General features: G+C 43.6%; 1 protein-coding gene across 2 annotated transcripts in view; it reads left to right on the plus strand.

Moving 5' to 3' along the window:
* Positions 1-6,281, plus strand: part of LOC140248203 (ATPase family AAA domain-containing protein 2-like) — a 30,564-nt gene extending 24,283 nt beyond the window's left edge. For both annotated transcript variants that reach the window (XM_072328725.1, XM_072328726.1), the window contains exons 23-28: positions 332-454; positions 546-692; positions 1,802-2,212; positions 2,912-3,042; positions 3,446-3,574; positions 4,246-6,281. In XM_072328725.1, the coding sequence (XP_072184826.1) occupies positions 332-454; positions 546-692; positions 1,802-2,212; positions 2,912-3,042; positions 3,446-3,574; positions 4,246-4,284 (980 nt within the window). In that variant the 3' untranslated portion in view covers positions 4,285-6,281. The remainder of the gene's footprint in view (positions 1-331; positions 455-545; positions 693-1,801; positions 2,213-2,911; positions 3,043-3,445; positions 3,575-4,245) is intronic.
* Positions 6,282-12,290: the final 6,009 nt, after the last annotated feature.

A 12,290-nucleotide genomic window follows, 5' to 3' on the forward strand; every position in this document is an offset into this window, starting at 1 on the left:
TAGCACTTTTGATCTTTGTGAAATGCACAGATGGATGAACGGTGTGTGTGCCTTGCATCAGATCCTTTTCAACATCCACTGACAGCATTGCTTGCCGGGTTGTAAATCTAATAGAGCTCAACCACTTGCATGTGGGATGTAAATGTTAATGTAAATATTAATCATTTAACTAGTGTTTTTGCTTTGAAATTTAGCTTTCCTATTGTTACACTAAAAATGTTCCCTGAGATGCTCTTTCAGAAACTACCAGTGCAGAGCAACGTTTTTCTGTGTGATCAGAAGAGTTTCAGTGCCTGGCAGAAAAGACTAAATCCTGCCTGTAAAATTGCAGATCGTCTCGTTAGACACAGAGCTTGTAGTTTGAAAGACACCGCGTATTCCATTGTGAAGGGAGAAATAGATGAAGACTTTGAACAACTTTGTGAAGAAATTAAAGCATCTCGTAAGAAAAGAGGTACGTGTTGTGAGGCTCAGCATTTTAAGTCTTGTCTCTGTATTTGCAACTGAAAATGCAAGATAAACTTCTTTCTGTTCTTTATTGCAAGGCTGCATCTCTTCAAGGTATGCTCCAGCTTTCTACACAGTAGAAAAGGAAAACTCTGCTCCTGGATATAGGAAATCAGATGCAAAGGGCAGTGAGAAAACAAAGATGACAGTGGCACCTGTAGATGCCAGTACACCGCTCTCCAATGGCAAGTTGCAATTTACTTGGACTTCCTGGGTGAACTTGCTAATGTCATTGATATCTCCTGTGTTATTGTGACATAAAAAGAGAAACCGACCATGCCGGTGGTTTAATGTTTTTGAATTGACTTCAGAAAGTGAATAAATTCAGAGGTCGTCCATTCAGTTTGGCTATGAATTCAAGTTCAAGTAAGAAGTTGGTTTACCAGCCTAAAACACTGGCCTTGATGGCTCAGCTGACGCTGAACGGCTCCTAAATTGTTAATTCTTAGTATCATGATTTCTGAATGCTCAACTATTTCTCAGTTATATGAAAGAGCATCTTCCCCTTCCCTTCTGTCCCCAGAACGCTAAAGTATTTGATGCCTCTTTACTGCTATTTCCAGCTGAAGGGTGAAAGTGAAGAAAAACCGATTAGCTATAAAAATAGAGATGAAAAGGGAACAGCCGTTATTTCTTCCTGCTCCTTTGAGTAGGGCATGAAGAGGCTTTGGCTTCTTTCCATTGAAACACATGACATGTTGTAAGGATTCCTGGTCTCACGGGTGAATGGGAATCTTGGCCACTGACTTCATTCATGCTTTGCGCAGTCCTGTGTAAATACAAAGCACGGTGAGCTCTTCTGTTGGGCTAAACCACAAAGTTTGTTTTTAACAAGGTTAGCAGAATCAGAAAGCGTATGAGGTGTAAGTTTTCAGACTGTTTTTTTCTCCTATAAATGTTGCCTTGAAGGTTTCTATTTAATTAAGCTCTTCTTAATATGCATTTAGCGTTCAAAGACCACAGCTTGATAGCAGGTTTAAAAGCTTTCTGGCTGTTCATCTATGTTATTTGTGTCATAAGATAGTAAATGTCTTACCTTGCTTTGTAGGAATAATCATCTACCTGTAACGTCTACAAGATGACTATTTTGTGAATGAGATTATGCAGTTGACCTTTTAATCTTTAATAGCAAATGGACTCTGTTAACTTTAAATCCTTTCTGAACACAGGGAGAAGGACAACTGTGCTTCAATTCTTCTGACTGTTTTCCTTGTAAAGTAAAATGAAGATGATGGATTTGGAATGAATTCTCTTGGTAATCTTTTGGTTTACTTTTCCTGCTGTTTCTTTGTAGATGCATCAAAAAGGAAACGCAGAAGAAACAAATGCTCTTCATCCGTTGCAGCAAAGAGAAAAAGGTGTGCTCAGTCCAATAAAGAGAATACAGTTCCCAGAGATGACCTAAATGAGAGCGATGGAGAAGATTTTCCGGCAAGCTATATTTCTACCACAGATCAGACTGAATTCCAATCCTCACACGATTCTGCTTGGGAAGAAAGTGACTCCATTCTTCAGGAACGACAGACAAACAGCAATGAGAAGAAAGCTGGATCCGAAAAGGAGAGTGAGGGGGGGCTTTTTGATATGGATGCATCTGCTGATGATAAGGAGAGTGTCGGGCTGCCTGGACAATCGGGCCTGAGAAGGGAAAGTGATGTTTCTGTTTGCCAAAAACCAGACGGCTCTGGAGAGCAAGAGGCAAATGGTACGTGAAATGTGCAACAGGACACTTAGTTCCATATTCCATCTGCGGAGGATTATATTATTTATTAGCTTCAGCCTTGGAATTCATTCTATTTTTTGTGTTCCATCTCTTGAGAATCCGCAGTACCTTCAGTAGTGATGTAGCCCAGGGGATTATATAAGCCAAGCTCCAATTTTTCTGTAGCTGCTCATCTTTGTTGTTGTTCTGATGTCTGTCTTTCTAATGGTTCCTAACTGAAAAACAGCATCCATTGACATTCTTTTGTTGTACGAGGAACTTTCCAGTAATGAGCAGTGTAAGATAAGAAAACTGCCCCTCAAGGTGTGTGGATCCAGAGTAGCACGTGGAGTAGAAGACTCATGTCCTAATGTTTGCAGTGTCAGATGTTTCCTAACCTGAATTCTTTCTGGAGTAGCACGAAGTGTTGTAATGACAAGACGACTGTTTCTTTTCCTTCTTTTATCTTTCTATATTCTCTCATGCTCTTTTTGCTCCGAGTTCCTCTTTTTTGCAGAGGACTGACTTTAGCTGGAAAGAAGATAGAAGCCAAGTGTTGCTCAGTGAAGGAGCTGTAACAGTGCTGTGTCTGTATTTGTAGAGGGCGATTGAATCCCAGTACAGGACCCTTCACGGACACCGTGTTCTCTGGAACAGAAGCCCTTCAACAGAAACCCTGACAGGAAATTTATGTCATTCCAGATGCTTGGGTACTTCGCATGACTCGTGGGAGACGTTCTCAGGCAGAACAGAGGCAGATGAGTGCTGAGAAAGTGATGGACATTGTGACAGAGTCAGCTGCTGTAGTGATGGTGGATTGCCGTGAGCTCCAAGTATGCCTGATTTCAGCTTCTTAAATTCTGGGATAGCACATATTCTTGCTATATGTACAATTAGGAAATAAGGCAGTTGTTAACCAGTGCCAATTAAAACAGTTAATGGCAGGGACATACGGAATGTGAAGTAATTCAACCTCTCATGGACTGTGATTGTGTTTCCACGCCTACAGCTGCTGTAGATTACTGTAGGCTGCTGTCAGTACTTTGGTAAATGCTGTCTTAAGAGACAGCTTCTCTGCCTCACTGTTCAAATTCAGCCAGCCCTTTTACCTTAAAACAACCCACTGACGGCCTGTTAGTACTATCGCTTATAAACATTACTGCTAAGCTTCCAAAGACAAGCGAGCCAAGGATCTCTTGCTGTTCTAAACTTGTATTTTTTCCTTTTTTTCTTCAGCAACTGTTGGATATGGTCACCGAGCTGACGGAGGGAGCTGATATATTTCGTTTTGAAAAACTATATGCTAGAATTAGTCAGTGTATTTATCAGCATCGGGAAGATTATGACAAAAGTGCATTACTGAAGGTAATTTTGGTCTTACAGCATGTTCCATCACTGTGAAGTAGTATATATGCATTCTGGATGTCATTCTTCTTTAGCGTTACTCTTTAGTGCTTTGTTGTCTTTGCAAAGACAACAACCAAAGTAAGACTTTCATTTCAGTCTGGAAGGCATTTATCCATATTACAAAACCACTGTTAGATCTGGCATAATTGTTGGCGGTTTCAGCAGGGGAAAGCTTGAACTTGAAGAGAATGGGTCACCCACACAGCCCTTTCCAAGCAGTTAACCTTCATCTCTCAGGAGTTTCTCTGGAGAGCTCACGTAGGGGTGGGGGACTACGAAGGGATGCTTTTCTAAGTGCTCTGCTTCTTCTTTCCCCCCCTGCAGTCAGGCAGACACTGTGATACTTAGTAGACATTCCATCCTTCAGACCAATTAAAGGATGAAATGTAAAGAGAGATTCTAGTGAGCCTAGAGAAAAGTCTCTCCAGTTTGGATGCGTGAGGAAGCATCTGAAGCTAAATGGGATAACAAGGCATTGTGAGGGAGGTAGAATAGCGTTTGTTAACTGTGACCGACGATTGGATGTCATTGTGAATTCTTTATACATTTTGTGGAAAAGTAGAACGTGTTTATCAGTTTTATTTCTGCTTACTAATAGTATTTTTTCTGTTGTTTTTTTTTCTCCTTAGGTACTGAAGAAAGAAATTAAAGCCTTAGCGCCAGTATGATCCGCAACATGCTATAGATTTCTGTTCTGCTAAGTTGTTTTCATTGCATAGTCTTCCGTTGTTTTTGTGTGTAATTTAGCACTTTGCGTATATGAAATAAATTTATCTTAAGATATATTTTTAATGTTCAGAAACTCTTTTTAAAGGCTTCTATTTTGTATTCTTTCCCCGTATTTGTTGATGTTCTGTGATGAATAGTGAGCTCGGACAGGAGGAGTATAGTCTTTTGAGCTCAGTATGTTCAGCTGTCCCCTCCAATACAGCACCTTAGCCTTGTGTCGTGTGCTTTGTGAAGTGCTGCAGGCAGTGCCTTTGTCTCAGTGTAGATGCGAATGTCTTCCAGATGCTTCCAGTGCCTCTTCCTAAAAGAAAACAATGGATGAATTGATAAGATTTTATCCTCCTTTCCCAGATATGTATTTTTTTCTTCAGCAGAAGTCTCTGGTGATATCTGTTGTACAGCATGGTATGTAAGGGGCTTTAAAGCAACTCTGATTCTGACACATCAAATCTAATTCCTTTAGGAAACTCTTAGTGCAGTTCGGTGATGTGTTGTTTAATTGCCTGACAGCATCTCAAGCGGCTGCCCTGGAATTATCATATCATAGTATCATAGTATTGTGCGAGTTGGAAGGGACCTTAGAGATCATCGAGTCCAACTCCCGGGATTTGAGCCCTCTGTGTAGCAGAGCGGCACTTCTACCCCCTGCTCCAACAGGGGGATTCGAACCCGGGCCCCCTGGTGTTGCAAACGGGAATTCTACCGCTGCGCCACCGGGGCACACAATTAATTAACGACCTAAATTAAGAAAATTAACGACCTAAAGAAAGAAGGTGGGAGAAAATTCTACCACGAAGAATTTTTTTGCTGTGTTGTTTTTTCAACAGTGAAAATCCCAGCTTGAGGCAGGGTCAGGTTTGCTGTGGAAACTTCCTGAGGCGATGCTTGGTCTCGCTTCTAACGGAGACAATCTTTATACGGGAAAGTAGTATTTTACTATTTATTAATTTAAATTATTAGTTGCACGGATGGTGCCTTAGAGTGGAATTAAATTTGTAAATAACTTTCTTAAGCAACGAAGAGAGAATTCTATTTGTCTACTTCTTAAAATTAACTATAATTCACCGGGAATTTATGTAAGTAATATCAGAGCAAGACTCTGTTTTGGAGGTAGATTCCTCTGCAAACCTGGGGAGGAAATTGAGGTGACTGTTTTTTCATGAGCCTAATTACATAATGACAAAGTATGTAGCAGTATCTGTTGCTGGTGTGGCACTGAATACCTAACAGGCTCTTTTTATCCAACGGGCATGCAGAGGATTTTCAACACCTTGAATCCTAACATCCTCACACGGGGCACCACTTGTTACTTGTAGTTCATTTCACTTCAGGATTCAAGCATTAAGCCTTATGCGAATTCGACCTGGTCCAGCTAGGGCCCATTTAACTACGCATTCACACCAATATGGTGAATAGCTAAATGGCATTTTATTGTGTGTGTTAGTGGTTTAAATAAGCCGCTATCTACTTCGTCTACACCCCCTAGGAATAACATCATATGTCAATCATTGGCAAGGGAGGTCCTATCCAAATCGCAGCTTGTTTCCTGGAAACTCCTACTACAACAGTCTACTTAAAATTAACTACATTTCTCTGGGAATTTATGTAAGTAATATCAGAGCAAGACTCTGTTTCGGAGGTAGATTCCTCTGCAAACCAGTGGAGAAAATGAAGGCGACCATTTTTTACATGAGCCTAATTACATAATGACAAAGTATGTAGCAGTATCTGTTGCTGCCATGGCACTGAATGCCTAACGGAGCGTTCCCTGAGCGTGTTTTCTTATGTATGTTTTCTTGTTTCTTATTACCATGTCCCAGCATTTCTCATCTATGCGGGATTTTTTTTCATCTGCATTGTTTGGATGAATGAGAAATGAATGTCTGTTTGTTTCTTTCCATTCATTAGAGTTCTTAATAAAGCTCTTCAGGCTTGTAAAAACTTGGTGAATGTTTGTTCATTGTGTTGGGGAGGGGGCTGTGCGGAATGGAGTCAAGTGGGCTTCCAGGTTTTGTAAGCACCCCTGCGGCTCCTGCACTTGCTGCCCCTGTTTTCGAGGCTTCTGTTTTCCCGCTCCTGTTTTTGGGTGGGCTCGGGACGAGGAGTGGAGGCACGTGGCAACAAGAGGTGGGAACGCCTGGCAGTGGGGAGCAGAGTGGCCGGAAGCCATGGCACCAATCAAGAAGAAAAACCGCTCGGTGCAGTACTGCCCGGCAACAAGGGAGCGCAGTCGCAGAAGAACGACAGGTCAGCCACTCAGAAGAGATAAGAGACTATAAAAGCTGGGGCCAAGAGGGGGGCGCGCGCCACGTGCGGAGCTGTGACTCCCGTGGTCGCCCAGCGCTGAATTTGTTTGCGATTGCTTACTCAAATTAATAAATGATTCATGATTTGAAAACGGGTTTGGTCCAACTCATGACAATTTGGTGCCGTGACTCGGATGAAGGAGATTTGATCAGGGGTCCTTCTGGGGAGGCGCCCCGCTGATTTCAGCGGCCCCAGGAGTGGAAACTCCTGCTCAAGCCCTTCACCAACGAACCTAAACATTCAATTGTGGGTGACTCGAGTGCGGACCCCTCGGTAGTGCGGTTCCCACATCCCGCGAGGGACTGGGCCACGAAAAGGGGGAAGCATTGTGTGAGTGTGTGTGAAGGTGCTCCGGAAGATGGGAGAGAAGAAGAGTAAGCCTTCTGGTCCCATGGGTGGGGAACTAGTGGTGTGGGTATAGGTATGCCCCGTATTCCCCCAGACAGTCCATTAGGGCTAATGATTAAGAATTGGAATGATTCCCCTTCTACGCGGGGAAAAAGTAAAGTAAAGGAGTGCTTGCCCAGGATTGGGCAGGAGGCAAAAAGCCCGTGGCTTACTTATCTAAATTATTAGACCCTGATAGCCAGGGCTGGCCTAGTTGCCTGCAAGTAGTAGTAGCTGCTGCTCTCTTGGTAGAGGAAGCACAAAAGATAACCTTTGGAGGAGAAATTAATCTTCCCCCACAATATACGTGGAGTGTTGCAACAAAAAGCTGACAAATGGGTCACAGATGTGAGATTGTTAAAGTACGAGGGAATTCTGATTTCCTCCCCGAAATTGACCCTAGAAACAACTTCAGTGCAGAGCCCAGCTCAGTTTCTCTATGGTGAACCCAGCGAGCCCCTATAACATGATTGCCTTAGAAGTATAGAGAAGCATAAAACTGAGACCTTGATCTAGTTGACATGGAATTACCTACAGGGGAAAAGATATACATAGATGGTTCATCCAGAGTAGCTGAAGGAAAAAGAAAGCCAGGCTATGCGTTGGTAAATGGAAAAACATTTGAAGTGATAGAATCTGGACCATTGAGCCCGAGCTGGTCTGCTCAAGCTTGCGAATTGTATGCCCTGCTGCAAGCCTTAAAACTAATAAAGGGCAAGAGCAGTACAATATATACAGATTCTAAATCTCAAGTACTGTGTCCAGTTTTGGGCACCTCAGCACAAGAAGGACATGGAGGTACTGGAGCAGGTCCAGAGAAGGGCAACGAGGCTCGTTAAGGGCTTGGAGAATCAGCCCTATGAGGAGAGGCTAAGGAAGCTGGGGCTGTTTAGTCTGAGGAAGAGGAGGCTGAGGGGAGACCTTATAATCGTCTTCCAGTACCTGAAAGGTTCTTACAGTGAGAGTGGGGCAGGTCTCTTCTCACTAGTGACATGTGACAGGACAAGGGGAAATGGCCTCAAGTTGCACCAGGGCAAGTTTAGGTTGGATATTAGGAAGAACTTCTTTACAGAAAGGGTGGTTAGGTACTGGAATGGGCTCCCCAAAGAGGTGGTTGAATCACCATCCCTGGATGTGTTTAAGAGCCGTTTGGATGTGGTACTCAGGGATATGATTTAGCAGAGGTTTGTTGTTGTGGTATTGTGTCGTGGTTATTTTTTAAGAGATAGGCTACCGGTTAGGTTGCAGTTGGACTTGATGATCTTCAAGGTCTTTTCCAACCTGAGTGATTCTATGATTCTATGATTCTAAATATGCGTATGGGATAGTACACACTTTTGGGAAAATATGGGAGGAGAGAGGACTTACAAATTCACAGGGAAGGGGGTTAATTCATCAGGAATTGATCCTTAAAGTTTTGAAAGCTATTAGAAAACCAAAGGAGATTGCGGTCATACATGTAAGGGGTCACCAGCAAGGACTAGATCCTCAAATTAGAGGTAATAACCTAGCTGACCAGGAGGCCAAAAGGGCCGCTCTTATGTGTGTATATAAGGTAACCAAAAGGGAGGATTGCCCGGCCATGTTTGCAGAAAACGGGCAGGATCCCCTTCCCCTGTTTTGTTTCACGTCTGTGGGAAAAGAAAAAAAAATGATACAAATGGGGATTTGGGAAAATGAAATGGGAAAATGGATACTACCTGATGGACGGGAGGTGTTACCAAAATCAGTAGCTACGAGGGTGTTACGGAGGTTCCATGAACAAACACATTGGGGTACTCAGGCCTTAGTGGACCAGTTTGCCAATAATTATATGTGTATAGGGGTATATAATGTAGGAAAGGGGATTGTCAATGGATGTATGACTTGCCAGAGGGTAAATGCAAAAAATATGAGAAAAAGGATCCCAGGAGGGCAAGAATTGGCCTATCGACCCTTCGCAAGGACCCAGCTGGACTTTACTGAACTCCCCAAAACTGGGAGATATAAATATTTGTTAGTGATTGTAGACCATCTTACAAACTATGTTGATGCATTCCCTACGGCAAGGGATACAGCACAAACTGTGGTAAAATACTATTAGAAAACATAATTCCTCGATACGGAATTATGGAAGCAATAGATTCTGACAGGGGACCACATTTTGTATCAAAGGTTACACGTGACATAAAGAGAATTATAGGGATTAAATGGGAATATCACACTCCTTGGCACCCTCAGAGCTCTGGTAAAGTAGAACGAACGAACGGGGAAATAAAAACACAACTTACCAAATTAATGATAGAAACCAAGAGCTCTTGGATAAAATGCTTGCTGTTGGCTCTGTTAAATATACATGTAAAGCCCAGAAGTGATCTGGGAATCTCTCCTTTTGAAATGCTGTACGGTATGTCCTATAACCTTGAAATGCCCCTCAATCACCCCCATTTATAAGATGATCAGTTAAAACCTTACCTTATACAATTAATGAATAGACGCGAGGAATTACAAAAGAAGGGTTTGATTGCACAGCGGTCCCCATTGGAGATAGCAATCCACAGGAGACAGCCAGGGGATAGGGTCCTAATAAAAACTTGGAAAGAAGCTACACTAACACCACAATGGGAAGGTCCCTGTGTTGTTTTACTTACTACAGAAACAGCTATTCGAACTGCAGAGAGAGGGTGGACTCATGCCAGCCGCGTTAAAGGACCCATCGACGACAAGAGGTGGGAGGTAACCCCTGGGAGCCACGACCTGAAACTCACACTGCGACAAGCCCAATAGGAATCCCAGGTAAAGGCTCCCCCTGAAGAACACTACTGCTGCCGAGAAGAACCAAAACACCTCGTAGCTGGTTGTAACCCAGCTGACGAGTGAGGCAGAGGAGTGAATTGTGGGGAAAAATGGGCCTTAGGGGTATCCATTGGTGCTTGGGAGTTCTCGCAGTCATCACATTTTGTGTGGTAGCACAACACCCACATCAAGCTTTCCGGTGGAGCCTAATTAGGCTTGGGGATCAAAAAAACTCTTGAGGCTGTTACTACGGCTGGTGCACCAAGCTTTCTTACTTCCCTGTGTGACATGGTACCGGTACCGCCGTGTTTAAATCAAAAGGGATATTATTTTTGCCCAGGTTCAAACCCAGGGAGGGGAAACTGCAACTACCCAAACTCATATTATTGTGCCTATTGGGGATGTGAAACTATTGCCTTGGATTGGGAACCTGGGGCTGGGCAGGATAAATATTTACAAATAGGGTTTGGACCCTATGAGTGCATACCTCCTATCCGAGACCCACAGCTGGGAAGACGGGCTGTGTGGGGATTGAGGATAGAGAGAGAGAGAGAGAGATCTGCCAGCAAATATGGATAAATGTAACAAATCCAGATGATTCAGTATGGTTATTAGGAAAATATGGGGGGGGGGGAAGATACTGGGAACCTGGGACCGACAGGTTCCCCCATGAATACTACAAAGAATAGTGAGGCAGTACTTGAAAACGACACCTGGAAAGTTATAAGTTCCAGCTTCCAGGCACTGAACCGGACTAACCCCAATGCAACCGAGCACTGCTGGTTATGTGTAAGTGCAAAATCTCCTTATTGTGAGGCAGTAGGGGATGGAAAGCCCAATGTATTCAAATGAAAGTAGTCCTTCTCAATGGACAAGAGATAGGAATAACTTCAACCCAGGTATCCGGGAAGGGTAGATGTGTGGGGACTGTTCCAAAAGGGACAAGTGATTTATGTAGTGCCACAGAAAAAGATTTATATTCGCATAAATGGTTAATCCCCACCAATAATACTAGATGGGTGTGTTCATCATTAGGTGTTACTCCTTGTTTATCTTTAAAACTGTCTAATGTATCACATGATTTTTGTGTACAGATAATATTATGTCAAGGATTCTATCCCACAATGAGGATTCTATGCACACTCACCACACAGTGGTTGAGTACCATTTGGCAATAAGAGAACCTGTTAGAGTTGTCACCTTAGCTTTAATGATTTTGGGAGCTGCAGGAGCTGGTACCGGAATAGCATCGTTAGTTAGTCAGAGCCAAGAGTTGACAGCTCTGTGCATTGCTGTAGATGAGGACTTGGCTAGAACTGAACAATCCATCTCAGCGTTAGAAATATCAATAAGGTCCCTTTCAGAAGTAGCTCTCCAAAATCGAAGGGGATTGGATCTGGTTTTCCCGCAAAAAGGGGGACTGTGTGCAGCCCTCCGGGAGGAATGCTGCGTGTATGCAGAGCACACTGGGGTGGTAAGGGACACAAAGACTAAATTGCGGGAAGGACTGGAAAAATGTGAAAAAATATGAGGCTCACCAAAGCTGGTATGAATGCTGGTGTAACTATTCACCTTGGCTTACCACATTATTACCAACTATAGCAGGACCTCTGTTGTTATTAATTATAGTGTTAACCTTTGGACCACGTAGTTTCAGTCGGGTGATCACAATAGTAAAGAATTAATTAGAAGCTGCTCATTTAATGTTAGTAAGAGCTAAATACGAGACCATAGAACAACACGACGAAGACAAAGAGATTTATGCATTAAGCCTGCAAGCACTCCAAAGATTCACAGAATCACAGAATCACAGAATTATAGGGGTTGGAAGGGACCTCTAGAGATCATCGAGTCCAACCCCCCTGCCAAAGCAGGCTGCCTACACCACGTCGCACAGGTAGGCGTCCAGGCGGGTCTTGAATATCTCCAGAGAAGGAGACTCCACCACCTCCCTGGGCAGCCTGTTCCAGCGCTCCGTCACCCTCACCGTAAAGAAGTTCTTGCGCACATTCGTGCGGAACTTCCTATGCTGGAGTTTCAGCCCGTTGCCCCTAGTCCTGTCCCCACGCACTACTGAAAAGAGACCAGCCTCGCCACTATAGCTCCCACACCCCAGGTATTTATAAACCTGGATCAAGTCCCCTCTCAGCCTTCTTTTCTCAAGGCTAAACAGACCCAGTTCCCTAAGTCTCTCCTCGTAGGGGAGATGGTCCAGGCCCTTCACCATCTTTGTGGCCCTCCGCTGGACTCTCTCCAAGAGATCCCTGGACAATGAACAAAATAAGTAAGTTTAAAGAACAAAGAGGGATTGTAAAAAGTTGGTGAATGTTTGTTCATTGTGTTGAGGAGGGGAATGTTGTTGTTGTTGGGAGGGGGCTGTGCGGAACGGAGTCAAGCGGGTTTCTGGGTTTTGTAAGCGCCCCTGCGGCTCCTGCACTCGCCGCCCCTGTTTCTGCAGCTCCTGTCGGGCTCGGGA

This window comes from Excalfactoria chinensis, chromosome 2 (genome assembly GCF_039878825.1).
Source record: "Excalfactoria chinensis isolate bCotChi1 chromosome 2, bCotChi1.hap2, whole genome shotgun sequence".
Taxonomy (NCBI): domain Eukaryota; kingdom Metazoa; phylum Chordata; class Aves; order Galliformes; family Phasianidae; genus Excalfactoria; species Excalfactoria chinensis.